We start from the raw sequence: 17,008 nt of genomic DNA, 5'->3' as shown, positions 1-17,008 counted from the left end.
TCCTCTCTCTCCTTCTCCAACCCGCCAAGTTTTTTCCCACTTGGAGCTTTTGCACCAGGTGCTCTTTCTTCCAGGAGCATTCTCTCTGCCCCCCCTTCAAATGTTGGCTCCTCCTTATTTGATCAGATCTGAGCTCAAACATCACTCTTCAGGCACCATTTCTGACTCATTTCCATCACTAACTTACTACCATGGCTCATTTTCTTCTTAGCATTTACTGTGGTCTGAGTGTATTATATGTGTTTGTCTACACATCCATTGTGAATGCAAGTAAGACTTCTCCACTGAAATTTAACTTCAGTAGAGCAGGAATTCAGCCTTAAACACTGCATCCCAGAACCTAGAAAATATGGCGCACAACAGAGTTCAATAAATATTGGTGAAATTACTGTATGATGATGCCAGGCAGATTTTATGATACTCAACTTCACGGAAAGAACCCTCTGCCACTCTAGTAGCCGCTGAACTTTAAACAAGTTCTTTCTTTATCCACTGAGCCACAATTTACTCATACATCAAATGGTACTGCTTACCTCATAGGGCAGGTAGTTAATTGGGGATTAAATGAAGTGCCTGACAACACAGTAAAACACTTTTAAAGAAGTGTAGCTTTTTTCCCTTCCAGTTTTCTGTACTTAATGCATGCATTAACATTTCAAAGGTTCCAAGGTTTTTTGAACCTACCAATGTTTATATAGGCTCTTCCCTAGACAGGTTTTCCTCCAGACTCGTGGGTGACTTACACGGTTATCTAAATTACTTGCCTTTTCATCTTTCAGGAGCTTTCTTCTCTCGATTGTCATTTTTCACCAAGAAACAGAGTTTTCTTTCATTTCATTGAAGTCGCTGTAATGTGAACTTTAAGAGAGAAAGACACAGCTGTGACACTGATTCCAAGTGGTCAAGAAGGCTCACTCACAGACCGAGATCCTTCCTCCGCATGCAGTGGGATGCACGCCTTAGCAAAGGGCCACTCACTCAGTACCTGTCCTCTCGGCCATTAGAGGAGGCCCCACATAGAGCCGTGACTCTGCCGATGAGGGGGTGTTTGACAGAGGTTTCTTCAGGTACTGAGATAAACAGACATCTTTCCTGAGACTTTGCTAGTGAGCTATAAAAATGACATCCACAAGTCTCATCACAGCCCCACATAGCCCTGGCTTTCGGTTGCCCAGCACTTTTTACCGGAGGAAGGGAAGGCACTGCCGATGTTTCTCTACTTCTTCCACTTTCCTGCTCACCCAGGCCACCACGCCCAGCACACCCCGCCAATACCCTTGCCACACTCTGTCCGTGTTTTCGGTTGAACAAACAAAAGACATCGGAAGGCGGCCTTTGTAGTTTCAATACCAAATAAAGCAGTGAAGTTTTTACCGAACAGGCTTACCTACAGAGTATTTTCAGAGATCTCTATAGCTTCAAAATCAAGCCGAATACATTTTACCTAACAACCTCTTAAACTTGTTGTTTACTATCCTAACTGATTATGAAAGTGTAAACACCCTTTGTCTCCAAGTAAACCCTTCACTTCTCTTTTGTGAGAAACAGGACATTTAGCCTTTTCTAAAATTTTTATTCCAGGCAAAGAGCTTCCCCACTAGAAGTGGACGAAAATTTCTTACTTTTCTAATTCTTACTTTTCTAACGGCGTTATGAGCCTTAACAGTAGGTGGTGCTGCGAAAGCATGGAAATAAATCTGCATAGACCAGCAGGACTGTCACAGCTTTATTTCGTGACTCATTACAACATAGAAATATGCCTTTTTTTAATACTTCATATAAAGTTATTGACATACAAAATTTTTTTTCTTTTTTTCCTTTTAATGAAAAGGATTTAACTTAGAAATCTATTGTGAAACTTTTGTCTAGTTTTGCAATTCTCAGATATTCCAGTGCAAAAATAGATCCCATTAGAGACAGCATAAAGTGCTTGGAATGAAGAGCCAATGATAAAGAAAAAGCACAAAAACATAGCTTCATCCTAGGGTATAAGAAGAAAGAATACTTAATCCTTATGGAAATAGAAACATTCTATAAAAGGGATGCAACAACTTTGAAGAGAATTAGAGCTATATTACTATAGTACTTTATTATTACTAGTAAATAGTAACAAGGGTACAAATTAATATCTCAGTATCAAAGTGGTTCAATATTATATATGACACATGGCTCTTTGGAAGAAAATTTACCTGATATATACAACCACGAGAAGAAAACAGACAAATCCCTTTCATCAATGATTACTATACAGTGACTGAAAGATGTGCAGCATTTCATCGCCACAATGCACACGCTTCAGTACCGATACGGAGATACAGTAGTCTGAGGTTTGGCTGTTTTTTAAGAAAGAGCTGTGCTGGATGTTTATGCGTAAAGGGCTTTGTGATTGTTTTCTCTTGTATTTTCATATTCACAGTTGTTAATGGAGTTTCCAAGGTGTCCAAAAGAAGCAAAAGTGGCAACCTCTGAACACTTTTTTTTTTTTTTTGAGAATTTTGGAAACTCGCATACTTACATTTCCACAGGGAATATATAGAAATTTTACTTGAGTAGAGAGTTGGTAGAAATTTGTACTAGAATTAGGTTTACACAGGAAAATGTAAAAGATGATTATTTGGACAGTCTAAAAGGTAACAGGGTGAAGTCAGTGTGTAGCTATAGATTGTTTCTAGCTTCGGAAGAGATCCTTGTAAATCTATATTGAATTGTTTTTTGTTTTTTGTTTTCCGAAACAGTTCACAGTGTCTTTTGATTTTTTAAAATATGGCCTTGAAGTCAGAGTAATTAAAGCCAGGAGCTGCTCACTGATTTAGTAAGATAGAGAATTAGAACATGATTCTAGTAAAATGGGAAAACTAACAGAAGTTTGATTTTGAAAAATATTAAATAAGGAAAAACTAAATTACTCTATGAATTTTATATCATTAAAGATAGCACAAAATATAATGACCTCATCATGCCAATAGTTACTGGAAATGGGCCTTCATTACTTGTTTATCATTTTAGAAGATATTGGCATTAATTTCTAAGTCATTTTTTTCCAAACAAGTTACGTGGTAACATTCTATAAATTTTAAAAAATACAGATTTGAAATAGATCTGAAATCTTAATACCTTTAGAGTTAATATTTAAATTTTAGAAAAAGAAATTAATAATGATACTGAAAGATGGCTTGAATTTCACCCAGTCATACTCCCCACATATTTTTGTTGCCTCAAAGCAGATCACATTAAGCATTAGTAAAATAGTATTTCTTAAAGTGTTTGTTGACTAAAAAAATAAGACTGGGTCAGGAAAGTCAAATATATTTCACGTGGGGGCATATGCTGTTGTTATTTTTTTCATGAGAAACTTAGGACTGAAGAGATGAAAAAGTTGAGATTGTCAGCATGGGATACCTAAGATCTTCAAAGCCGATTATTTGACAGAACCAAAGATACCCACAAGCACAAGTTGTGTTACTCAACAAGTTTTGCAGTTAGTGATCTTTTTTGTGAACGTATTCATTGTTTAGTCTTGTAACCCTTATGACAAACTTTTTTGGCTTTTGCACTGTTGCTATTAAAAACAAAAACAAAAAAACTGCCCAGTATTCTTTCCCTGGGATCCCACAACCACAACAACAAAACAACCTGTATTTGTAAACCTGTTAGCTGAATAACATGGCACAATACATCTACTGAGACTTAATTTCTCCCCACCCAATCCACCCATACATAGTCAGTTCAGCTATAACATACACTCAAAAAATACTTGATTAACACACCGAGATTAAGAGTATTTTAAAATGATCTTTAAAAAAACTCAAATATAATGCTGTCATGAGATCTTGACCACCACATTGTTTTCTGGTCACCAGGCACTAGTCAGAGGACCCACATGTAGGCTTCCATGAGAAATAAAGTCAGTGAGGCAGTACGGCCTTACTCCCCTACACCACGGGGTTCTACAAAAAGGCCATTCCAAGGATTCACATGTCACTGACAGACCATAAGATTCCAAACAACATCAAAAGTACAAAGAATTTTGTTAAAATAGAACTCTGTCCTTTCATAGTCTAGATTAATTTAAAAAGCCAGAAATAATACTACATTCATGTCAGACAGGAAGAACTTGAGATGCGATGTACCTTGTTAGCAGACAACCAGGACAAACGGACACAGGCCTCCCTAGGTTGGAACAAGCCACGTAACGTGTTCAATCCCATGACCTGGCCTCAGCAGCCTGCAGCCTCAACGGTCTGCCAGCTCTTTACTGCTCACCAGGATCTTAGTATATTTAAAGAGTCCCAGAAACATGGCCCTGGAGACCCATGGCTCCAAGCACAGGATAACCTAAAAATGGAACCAAGTCTCACCTGTCTTGAGCCACCCACACTTGCACATTACGGCCACATCAGAGCAGCTCATCAATGAGGGAAACAAAGCAGGACTTTCCCCATCCAGGGCACCATTTTGTCACCTGATAATGATGCTGATGGACTTTAAAGCAGAACAGCTTTTGCAAAAGTGTGCATGACACACCACGGTCCTTCAGGCTTTCTGAGCAACTTGGCACTAGTAATTCTGGCACACTCATTGCCAGCAATGGATGTGTCACCGGGAAACCAGTGTCCTGGCATGGCACGGCTTACTGAATGAAGATGTATATGCCTTTTGACTTTGATAAATAATCACTGGCCATGATTACTTGATTAATTATTGTTGCAATCCCAGTGAGACTACAAAGGGAAAAAAAAACAAAAAGTGTGGTTTCAAACCCATCTGTCCGCTGAGTTCCATACTAGAGTTTCACATAGGTATAAGATAATAAACTAAATTCAAGTCTTTTTCACTTGAGAGCCATACGAGACATAGGCTACAAAGGCACTGCCCCTGTAATGGAATTTTGTTTTCGTTGCATTGAATTGCATTGCATTGAATAGTATCAGTACAGTATCCAGTTTACTTCTTCCCACAAAAACGTCCAGCTCTTGCTTTTGGGGAACGCTTGACGTGGTGCAAAGGAAGGGCTAGTTCCTCCTTTCTTTTAGTCTCCCTGTATGAACAGTATTCTTCATACATAACTTTCTTTCACTTTCTCATCCTGGAGAAAAGATGTAAGAACCGCAACATTGACTACTGTCTGGTTTTTGTGTAATGACAAGTCCTTTAAGTGGTCATCATCACTTTGGTCCTTGGCAAAGTTCACAAACACCTGTCAAAAGAAAGGTTGGCCTTTATAAATAGCTCTCTCCTTGCTCCTCCTTTGTTCTGGTTGCATTTTTCACCATGTGGAGCTTAAGCCACGTAGGAGAATACAAGATCGCATAAATAGATTAAGTAGGAAACTGTGTGTGAGGAAGAGGGGACACTGGAAAAACACATTAACCATTTGAAAACTGAGCTTCCTATTGCCCCTCAAATCACCAATTACTCGATCATCTATTTTGATTCATAGAGGCCTGATTAAAAGGGAAGGGAGACAAAAAACTAACATTTACCAAATGGCTACTAAGTTCCAGAATCCGGTTAGTACTTCATGTTATCTAATTTAAATGGGATAAGACACCTGGCAAAATATCTGGCCCATGGTAGTACTTCATGTTATCTAATTTAAATGGGATAAGACACCTGGCAAAATATCTGGCCCATGGTAGGTATTCAGAAAATGACAGTTACTGTGATTATTATTACAACCTATTCTCACAATAATCCTCGAAAGTAAACAGAATCATCTTCCTTTACACCTTCAGGGTGGTTTGGTAAAAAGCAAGAGTCATGGTAAATCAGATTCAAGCTCAGTCAGACCTGCTCTAGGACTCATAGTGGGAGTGCGGGACAGGGATCGGGAATCTCCACCCTGAAAAGGCCATCTGTTTAGACATTCAAAGCTTACTTGGTCAAGTGTTGTCTGAGAAACAGAGTAGTCTTCTATGTGGAGTCTCTTTTTGCTCTGGGAGAGGATGCTGAATATCCTGGCCAGAGAAGAAAGTGAAGATGGAAGCTGGTACTGGAGCATGTTCCGGTGTTTCTCTTTGAGGACGCTTCCCGGAAAGGCAAGTCCAAAGAACTCCTGGACAGGCTTTAGGTCAGGGTTGGACCCTGCTATTCGTACCACTATTGTATAACCATCGCCAAACCTGAAAGCAGGAAAAAAAAAAAAAAATCCAATGGAAGATCCTCAGGAAACTTCTCAAAATAGTATGTAACCCGACCCAACTGGTGCTATAAAAAAGGAAGCTCCCAAAAGTTTTACCCAGAAATAAGTACATAAGAGAAGGAACTGGTTACCATTTACTGATTATCTAGTCTATGTGACATGTCATGCCGAATGCCTCAGACACATGATTTCACTGATTCCTCACCTGGACATGTGAGGTCCGACAGATGTTAGTTACAGAGAAACTGAAGTCCACGGAGCTAGTCGCTTGCCCATGGTACAGAGCTCCTAAGTGGTAGGCCATGATGTAGTCTCGTTTGTGTTTGACCCCAAAGCCTATGCTGTGACCACACTGACGTATGTAAAATTCCCCATTTCATTTGTTTAGCAAAGCCAGAAAGCAGATATTCCTCGGATACAGACTCTCAGAAAAGTTAAGCAGTCTGTCCAAGGGCCCACACCAGGAGAAGGTAAAGAGAATTCAAATGCAGCTCTGACTTCAAAGCCCTTATTCTTTCCACTATACCATTTTGTTCAGTTTACTTCCCTTTTTAGAGCCACCATTTATACGCTCACAAAAAAGAATAAATACAAGTGTCCTCAGTAAGGGTTATCCCATAGATACTATCTTTATTACCTATTTTTCAGATGCTGAACACTGCCAAGACACCTGAACCTCCCATTGACCATAATTGCCATCCTAGTGCAAAGAGCTTCACATTCTTCCATACTGTGGGAAAACAGAGATTTTTATTTTAGAAAGATGCTGCTCTAACCATCCGAACATCATGTGACATCTGGAATTTCAAAGAGATAGATTTCCAGCATCCTAGGGCATAATTGCCTCCTATTAAAATACATGAAGATGTAGGCATGATGCTGTCTACTGCCGTGCTGTTTATACTTGAAAAAAAAAAAAAAAAGTTGGAAACAGTCCAAATGTCTACAAAAAGAGGAACAGTTAAACAAACTTGGGTATTTCCTATTGGAATACTGTCTACATCTGAATGTACACAAAATACGAAGTGAAAAAGAACAGTCTAACTACACAGCTTGCGTTTTTGCCTGAAAATATACACACGTCTGGGGTGTGTGTGTGTATCTGTGTGTGTACAGATTCGCATTAGAAAACTGCAAAGATACATAGCCCGATGACAGCAATGTTTATGTCCTCATGATGCAATTTCAGGTGATTACCACATTTTCTCTTTGCCTTTCCACATTTTCTAATTTTTATACAATGATCACATTACTACTTGGAAAATCATAAATATACACAACACAGATGCCAAGCCCAGTCTTCACTACTGACCTGTGAGATGTAAGCACTACTGATCTGCCTTCCTTGACAATACTTAGAGCACAATTCCACAAGAATCGCCGGGCTTTGGGGTCCATGCCTGTGGTAGGTTCATCCTGTAATTAGAATAAAATAAGCCCTATTACTTGCTGAAAACACAAAGATAGATTCTTTTTAAATGCAGAAACATCTTTAAAATAGCCTAAATTCCAACTTACCATTCTAGTTATTTCTTGATAGACCAAAAAATCAGACCTCGCATACAAGAATAAACTGCATACTTGTTTGTAACCAGTTCACTCTTACCAATATGTAGGAAGTAGGAAACTCCAATTTTTTTTTCCAATTTATTTATTTTCAGAAAAACAGTATTCATTATTTTTTCACCACACCCAGTGCTCCATGCAAGCTGTGCCCTCTATAATACCCACCACCTGGTACCCCAACCTCCCACCCCCCCGCCACTTCAAACCCCTCAGATTGTTTTTCAGAGTCCATAGTCTCTCATGGTTCATCTCCCCTAGAAACTCAATTTTTTTAAATTAAATTTCTCCAAATGAATAGAAAGGGAAAGGAAAAATCTATTTAGTTTCAATCATCTTTTCATGACTGACAAATATACACTAAAAATTCTTTTTGTCTGAAGTCCCTATTGAAGTCCATAGAAGGTTTGGGTAAAATTACTTTTTTTTATTCTAGCTCATTAAAGCTTAGTCTATTATATTGTACTTGCTAGTCTTAGAGAAACAAATTGCAGATCCAAATGGTACAGATAACATTAAAGCCCTAACCCAAGGCTTCTTCCTATAATAACTTCAAAGCAGAAGAAAAAGGGCCAAGGGGCTCCTGTCCAGCTTAATCTTCTGTTTTCCATCTATCTATGTGTTAGAACTATAACCCAGCTGCCACCCTGGGGATCTTGAAGCTGTGTCCACAATCTCCATCTTCAGGAGATGAACACACAGATGGTCTGAAAGAATGATCCAGAGAAAGTTCAAATCACATATCCGAGACTCAGCCACACGAGCCAGCGTTCCCCAACACCAGAGAAACAAGGGCCCTAGAGCTTCTCTTCTCTGGAGCATCAGAGGGCATGGCAAAGCCACCCCAACGTATATCAAGGAGAAGAACAAAGGAACTTCCCTCTGGTTTTCTAAGGTGGCTCTGCTGTTCCCTGTCAGAGGAAGGATGACTTGCCATTAGCCAAGCCAGTCCGGCAATATCCCTGGACATACAGGACTTCAGAAAAGTGATGTTTTCCATTCAGGCCCACACAAGAGTTCTCCACTCTGTCACACTCACCAGAAACACTACAGGGGGCCCGCCGATCAGAGCCATGGCTGTGGAGAGCTTGCGCTTGTTGCCTCCGCTATAGTTACCAGCATACTTTTCGCCATACTTGACGAGGCCCAGTTTCCGAATTGCCCATTCACCAACCTGGAGTAATAAAACGCACCTTGACTTTTGTCTGATTTGTTTATCATGTTTTGTTACACATGCAGATGATTCTTTACAAAGCAGGACTAGGAAAATTCTTCTCACTGAGTAGATTCTATAATAGCAAGTGCCAAGGAGCCAAAAAGCAAAGGGAAAGAACTCGTGGGGGTGGGCACAGCACTTCCTCTCTGCTCTGCAGCATGTGTCTGTCCACTCACCCCTGCCCTCCGCCACAGATTCCCACCTCGCAAAGTAGGTGCGAGAAGCCAGCATCTCATATTGCTGCACCCACGCGTAAAAAGAGCCTGAAGCAACGGTCATTTGTGAAGGCCAAAACCATAAGGCATACTGTCAGCCTGCGAAGGGGGCAGGCTGGCTTCTGATGCCCACGGTACCTTGCCAACTTCTTTCTCTGGGACTCCTCTCAAGAGGGCAAAGAACTCCACGTGCTCTCTTCCAGTCAGTAGCTCCGTGATGGCATCGAACTGAGGGCAATAGCCCATGTTCTGATGGACTTCATGGATGTCTGACAAGATACTGCAAAGGAAAAACTGGTCAGGTTTTAAGCATTTAGAGAGACTGATTGGACAGTCTTGTCTCATGTTCCTAAAAAGTGTACTTGCATGTGACAAAAAACCAGTGAGCACACTTGCTGTAGCTTGAAGGCACCATCTTTTTGTCCCCGGAGGCCAGCCCCTCCCGGCAGTCAGGGTTCCCGCCTCTGGCCCACCTACTGCTTGTACCTGGCTCTCCCAACACCTCAGTCTGCAGGCTCAGTCCCATTTCAGGATTCCCAAGTCCATCCCAACTGCTGCACTCTCTCTACCGACAACCTCACTCACACAATCTTGGGGCTTTAACACTAAGTCTCCATCCCAGACTTGACCCTGTGATCCAGTCATACGGACCAAGTACTCTGTTACTCCCAAGTCTCCCTCATGGCCCTGCAGACCCAGAGGAGGCCCAGCAAATCTGGGTGTGACCTTCCTCTCTCTGCCGTTTGCTGCCCATACATTGGCCACAACATGGTCCAGATGGCCTGGCCCCACTATTTATCCAGCCCAGGCACCCTCCTGGTTTTTATGGGGTTTTGGGGATTTTTGTTTTTTTTTTTTTTTTTTTATCACAGGCTCTCTAAAAATCTGGTGACCAAAAAATATATCTACAGATACAGCTTTAAATATATTGGTGGAAGCAGCCTTTGCACTCTATGAAGCCAATCTCAGGTTAAGAATCCTTGATGTGGGAGAAGTTCAGTGTCCCATCCAATCTGATGGCCTCACTTATCAGCCATCCTTGGACAGCGTTTGGCCTTTGTTCGGCCTATTAGCAGTATTCATTCCCCTTTGCCTATCTGTTTTACACTCTGAAGTCCAGCCTTTTCCAGAATTATGACTGAGATGCCCACAGACACTGTGCCTGGCCCTCACAGCAACACTGCCCAAGCCAGTCCCTTACAACTGGTCACTGGGATAAACCTTAGTTTGAGCCAGTTACTGCTCCCACTGCTTTATACCCCAGGAGCCTGGTAGAAGGAACGAGCCTGGGGAAGCAGATGCACAGTCTTAGGTCTGCTATTTCAGCATTGGTTCTCTTAAACTTTCTTTACCCTGCTATGGAAAAAACTGATAAGAGAAAAAAGGGGGGGACCACTGAGTACATTAAGTCCCTCATTCTTTTCAAATGTTACTGGCTAGTAGCCCCCTATCTACTATTTCTAAATTGTGAGCCATCACCCATTAGCGGGTGACAAAATAAATTTAGTGGGTCATAATCAGATTTTTTCTTTAAAGATATGCCTGTTTATGTGATTTTGTTTATTTACTAGGTTGAGAGGTAAATGTATTTGCTACTTTGGGTCATGGTCAGAAAAGTTCCAAAGCCATGGTCTTTGTACCACCTCTTCATATAGAAAGCCCATAAAGCCCCACATATTTAGAGTACACAAGGGCAACATTGCCTAATAGGTCCCTAAAGTGGAGGTGCACCCCTAAAGATCAGATTGCTTAGTGACCTGTGCATTCTCAGATAATGGCCTATTGCAACCTCAATAACCTACACACCCTTTAGGGAAGGCAATTTGGCAAATACACACCCTTTTACCTTGTAGGAATTTTCCCTTTACATATGTACATATGTGTGCATATACATATATACATATATGTACATATTTACATAGGTATTTACATATGTGCATGTATGTACATATGTAAAGGGCATAGTTACATAGTCAAAAACAGAAACTAATAAATGTCCAGCAATAAGGAATTGATTAAACAAACTGCAGATAAATATACATAGGGGGGTTTATGCAGCAATGTAAAGCCTACATCTTAGAACATGTAACCCATTGAGAAATACCCATATCAGACTCATTAATAATAAACTAATTTCAAAAATCTAGATACAGTATGATCTCAATTTTTAAAAAACATTTATATGTGTAAAAGAGAGAGTTTGGGGGTGATGGGAATGTTCTAATTGTGGTGATGAGTGCACAGCCTTGTAAATCAACTAGAAATCACTAGGAATTATATCTTTTTTTAAAGATCTTGTTTGTTTATTTGACAGAGAGAAACCCAGCAGGAGAGGAACACAAGCGGTGGGGAGCAGGAGAGGGAGAAGCAGGGAGACCGATGTGGGGCTCAATCCCAAGACCCGGGGATCATGACCAGAGTCGAAGGCAGATGTTTAATGACTAAGCCTCCAAGGCGCCACAAGCAATTGTATTCTTAAGATAAGTGAACTATATGCTATGTAAAATTATACTAAATAAAGCTGTTAGAAAAAATAGAGGGAGCCTGGGAGAAAAAAATGTAAACAGTAGTTCTCTCTAGGTAGTGGGATTATGGGTGATTTTTATTTTTGTCTCTACCCTTTATAGATCTCAACCTTTTTACAAGCTATATAGTACTGTTATAATCAGAAAAATAAAAATGTCTTTAAATAAAAATAAGGAAAAGAGTCTTTGTGGCAAAATTCAGTCCATGTCTTTTCTCACCTATTTTTGTTAAGGAAAGCATCTCCTCTGGTAACAGTGGTATCTCCAGTCAACATCTTGAAAGTCGATGATTTCCCAGCCCCATTAACTCCCAGAAGTCCAAAGCACTGAAAAAGATTGGGTAAGCTGTTTAAGCAAACAACTGCAAATCTGAATATAAATGACCCTTATATAATAGTCTCCTCAGCTTAGTTTTGACATAACATGATTCTAAAACATTCTTAAGTATCAATGAAGAGTCAAATTTTGGGGAGTTTTAAGAACTTCTATTGATATTTAAACATTTTATAACGAGACATATTGAGCATATTGATAAATATTATTGGAGTTTTCAGGATGAAGCCAAAGTTAATGTGTAAAAACCAGTAATGAAAGCTAACCAGTCACCTTTTACCATCTAATTTGTCTAAAGGGCTTAAAGAACACAAACATGTACAATAAAAGAAAAAAAGTATTTAAAAAATATATATTTGAATTTCATCATCATCTTGAATGGATCACAAAGACACATTTTGGATGTGCAATCTTTTCTTAAACTGACTGAGGTTATCCAAAATTGTTGCTTTTTGACATATGCAGTCCCCATCTTCTCAATGACTGATTGCTCCACATAGACATAAATAGAGAAGGCTTTAAAAACTACTTTCAAACCCTTACAGATGTTGTCATTTGATTGGGTAGATAACCCGAATTAACAGGGACAAGTAGAGTGTAGACAGTGCTTTTACCTCGCCAGGAGGAATGCCAACACAAATCCTGTCAACAGCAGGCTTCCTCTTTCTTCTATATATCTGCAACCAACAAAATGCAAAAATTCAAGAGCCATAGCGAACCACAACTATCCCAAGCAACTGTGGAAGACTGACTTTTAATCCCACGATGAGGTAAGGCTCATCAATAAAATAAAGTCACATATCTGATATGCTAAGAGCCATGGTCTGTCTCTGCGGCAGCCAGCTTCTAAATGATTCGAGAGTTTAAAATAAAAATAATAAATTTATTTTCTTCTTTTTTAATTTTTTTATAAACATATAAGTATTATTAGCCCCAGGGGTACAGGTCTGTGAATCGCCAGGTTTACACACTTTTCTTTTTATTTTTAATCTAATATCAACCTTTTTAAGAGACAGTAGTCATCAATATTTACATAATTTTTTTTAATATTTTTTATATATCATAATTTTTCATTTATTTGATATTGTAGGTATTATAAAAATTAAATTCTAGGGACATCTGGATGGCTGGATAAGCATCCAACCCTTTATCTCAGCTCAGGTTTTTTTTTTTTTTTTTTTTTTTTTTAAAGATTTTATTTATTTATTTGACAGAGAGAAATCACAAGTAGGCAGAGAGGCAGGCAGAGAGAGAGAGAGGGAAGCAAGCTCCCTGCTGAGCAGAGAGCCCGATGCGGGACTCGATCCCAGGACTCTGAGATCATGACCTGAGCCGAAGGCAGCGGCTTAACCCACTGAGCCACCCAGGCGCCCTCAGCTCAGGTCTTGATCTCAGGGTTGTGAATTCAAGCCCTGCACTGGGCATGGAGCCTACACTAAAAAAATAAAAAATAAAAATAAAAAAAAATTCTACAGGGTCAAAATGTAGAATCAAAACACTGCAAATATTGTACATATTATAAAAAAGTGAACTACTGGGATCCTGGCACCTAGAGTGGGCTGAAAACAAACCCTCTTCCTGAGTAACAGACATATCAGTTTTTTAGACCATGATACTCAAAAATCAATCATTTATTCCTCTCACGTCAGCTTTGACTGGATATACAATTTTAGTACGTTTTAATAAACACATAAATGTAAGTATGAAAAACAAATACACCCGAGAACCAGATTTCCCATTATAGAAGTATTCTCAGGATTTCTTTAATGAAGAAGTCCCTTCGGTGTATTTTAAACAAAATTAATTTGATAGAAACTTGGTCTAGATACATATATTTTTGGAAGTATGCTCTTTTCATTAATCAAATCAGAAAAATGCTCATCTCCAACATGCAAAGCTGAGAAAAACTGAAGACGAGTTGTTACAGCCTGTACTCACTGTCTCACCTTCGTCAGCTCCTTGATCTCCAAGATATCATTCTGTCCTCCACCATCAAGAATTCTCTGTCTTTCCCGCTTCACGTCTTCATCCTCATCATTCAAAGGAGGAAGCTTGGCATTTACAGGTCTTGAGGAAAACATTTTAAGAAAAAATCAATCTTTCAAGGTATTTCTCAAGACAAGGATCCAATTTCTAAGAAAGTCCTTTAAACCTATTCTCCACAGTTTTTAGGATCAGCAGTGTTGTGGGCTAGAGAATGCCCATGTCAGGAAAATCATCTGGATCACCTTGAGTTCAATGCAATGCGACCACCACTGATCAGTGTTTCCCTATGTTCCTCTGTGACCCTCAACCAGATACTCCATGAGTTCTGAGAAAAAGCTTACCTGGGTCTGATGAAGAATCTATACTGGATGAGAACAGTGATGAGGAAGAACACCACCCCTTCCACGGCCATGGCAAAGAGGTTTCGTCCCACTAAGTCCCAAGACAGTGGTGAAACAAAACGGTTCTCCCCTGGTAGACACAATGCAGAGATCCAATTAGAATGGAGGCACCAAAGACTCTGGGCCCTTCCTCAAATTCAGGCTCAAATTCACCTCTGTTCCTTGGAACACCAATGATTATTGCCTATGACAAGGGGGAAAATTATAGGAGTGACTACTTTCCATGTCTGATTTTTTTTAGGGTAAGGTTTTGGGAAATTACACTGTGACCCATTATCAGTCACAAGTTCAGAACCAACATGTATTAGATCTATAATTTCATATCTTACGTTTCTTTTTTAAATGAGACCTGCTGAAAATCCTTTTTTTTTTTTTTAAAAGATTTTATTTATTTATTTGAGAGAGAGAGACAGTGAGAGAGAGCATGAGAGGGGAGAAGGTCAGAGAGCGAAGCAGACTCCCCATGGAGCTGGGAGCCTGATGTGGGACTCGATCCCGGGACTCTAGGATCACGCCCTGAGCCGAAGGCAGTCGTCCAACCAACTGAGCCACCCAGGCGTCCCTGAAAATCCTTTTTAAAAGGGCAAACAATCTGGGGTAACTTCTAGGGTATTTTTGCACACTGTAAATTTCACTAAAGGAAGATTAGAGAGTACTCTAAAAAGACGTCCCTTTCAGAAAGTAGCATATAATATAACCTAGTGAACCTATGAAATCACCTGGCTTTATGGAAATATTCCTTACATTCCTTATACATCTCCTTTGCACCTGCTAGATGGAAAAAAAAAAAAAAAGTCCCTCTCCTATGCCCATTAAATAACATGGCCCATCTAGCTATATGAGCCAGTGGATAAAGAATAGTAATGTGGCCACAGGAGAAATATTTTTAAAGACTCTAAAGACAGAAAGAGCTGCAGTAAATTACCTTTTTATAGACTGTGTAAAAGGTAATATATGGCCACATCTTCAGGCCCATGATCTTCCTCATAGTCATAGCCAAAGTTTGCACCCTTCCTACTGATCCTCTGGCCTGTATCCAACTCTCAGACTGTGCTCTGACTTTTCCGATAACTAAGAAAGGCAACCAGTGGCATTGCGCACTGGATTCAGAATAAAACCAGTATTTTTTCCTTACCTCTAAAATTCCCCTCTCACCTTTCTCAATGCTCTCTGAGGCACAGATGAATGTTGTATGAAAAGACCCATGCCACATCCAGGTTCATGTGGTGGAAGTCCTATGCCCATTCCCCAGCCTCTTTCCACACCAAAGTCCAGAGTACCAAGGCTCACAAAAACCACCATCTCGAGTCACTGCTGTCACTCACCAAACCTTTCCAAGGCATCGGCCATTGCCTGGTTTTTCACCATGTCAATAAGCCCCCGTCCCAGGCAAAAATGTGGGAAAATCAAGAATACGGACTTCAGGATATCATTGATGTTATTCAGCTTCTAAAAAAATATATAATAAGACAGAGAGAAACTGAATGTCATTTATGGTTTGGGCTAAAAATATATCAAGATCTGAAATATGGGAGAGATGAAAAATTTGATTCCCTGGGGTCAAACTGAACCTTTGAATTCAGACAGCAATAAAGAGCAGCAGCCACAGTTGATGACATATAACATAATAGAATTTCCCCTTTAGAAGATTTGGAATAATGCTATGAATATGGAGAAATATGAGCAAAGTTTAGAAACAAGGTTATGTTAAATCAGAAGCAAATCCATAATAAAATATTGGCTTAACATTTCCAAAGCAAATTGCTCATATCTGGGTCAATATTTCAGCTTCAGGATTTTGTTGGCATTTTAAAAATTCTTCTTGTATACATCAAGCCAGTGGCCAAATATCCCACAATTAAGTTGCTGTGGGCTGGAGGCCTTGTGCTAGGGCCCAGGGGAAGCAAAGGTTAGTAAACGGTCTCTACACTGCGGGAAAGAGTACATCACTGGATAGGTGCTGTACTGCAGGCATGAAGGGAGGGCTTCAGGAGCACTGGGGACAGAGAAGCACCTCCCATAGGCAGCAGGAAAAGAAAGCTTCATAGTTGGGCGCAGTCTTGAGGGCTTAGAGAGATAAAGGAAGTCAGACCTACAGGAGTATGGGAGGGTTTAAGGAACAACCAGCTCAGGTGAAGTTACAGAGCCTTGGGAAGGGGTGTGGCGGGATATGACCAGGAAGGGCTATACAGTATACAGCTCTGAAGGCCTGGCATTCGAGGTTAAGGTGTCTGGACAAAGACTATGAAAATAGGCAGAGACCCTTAAAGAGATTTGTAACTGGAAGAACTGACAAGGTAAACAGTTGAATGTGGGCGGTAAGAAAAGCACAACATATACGATGCCCATACCGTTGCCAGCCAGGGTGACCGGGGGGATGGTAGTGCCACCCACTGTGACAGGAATGTCAAGAGAAATACTAGGTCCTGAGGGAGAAGATGAGGAGGACAGGTCAAGTCCCGGGGAACCGGAAATAACCTAGATGGAGCCTCCTGCTAGGCAAGTGAAAACGTGAGACTAGAGATAGAGGGAACAGGATCAAAGGCAAAGATCTGGGAGATAACAACATAAGACCCAGAGAGGGGAGTTGGTAAAGGTGAATGGCATCACACAGAGATAGCATCTCA

General features: G+C 40.2%; 1 protein-coding gene across 1 annotated transcript in view; it reads right to left on the bottom strand.

The window, feature by feature from the left end:
* Nucleotides 1-1,713: 1,713 nt before the first annotated feature.
* Nucleotides 1,714-17,008, bottom strand: part of ABCA1 (ATP binding cassette subfamily A member 1) — a 128,367-nt gene continuing 113,072 nt past the window's right edge. Inside the window, exons 40-50 of the mRNA XM_044265222.1 lie at nt 15,707-15,830; nt 14,322-14,451; nt 13,941-14,061; nt 12,609-12,671; nt 11,881-11,987; nt 9,275-9,416; nt 8,745-8,879; nt 7,455-7,558; nt 6,780-6,872; nt 5,879-6,122; nt 1,714-5,197 (exon numbers count right to left, since the gene is read on the bottom strand). Of these exons, the coding sequence (XP_044121157.1) occupies nt 5,057-5,197; nt 5,879-6,122; nt 6,780-6,872; nt 7,455-7,558; nt 8,745-8,879; nt 9,275-9,416; nt 11,881-11,987; nt 12,609-12,671; nt 13,941-14,061; nt 14,322-14,451; nt 15,707-15,830 (1,404 nt within the window). The 3' untranslated portion in view covers nt 1,714-5,056. The remainder of the gene's footprint in view (nt 5,198-5,878; nt 6,123-6,779; nt 6,873-7,454; nt 7,559-8,744; nt 8,880-9,274; nt 9,417-11,880; nt 11,988-12,608; nt 12,672-13,940; nt 14,062-14,321; nt 14,452-15,706; nt 15,831-17,008) is intronic.

This window comes from Neovison vison, chromosome 9 (assembly GCF_020171115.1).
Source record: "Neovison vison isolate M4711 chromosome 9, ASM_NN_V1, whole genome shotgun sequence".
Lineage (NCBI taxonomy): Eukaryota > Metazoa > Chordata > Mammalia > Carnivora > Mustelidae > Neogale > Neogale vison.
The sequence above is the reverse complement of the archived record's forward strand: the minus strand, read 5'-3'. Positions and strand labels throughout refer to the sequence as shown.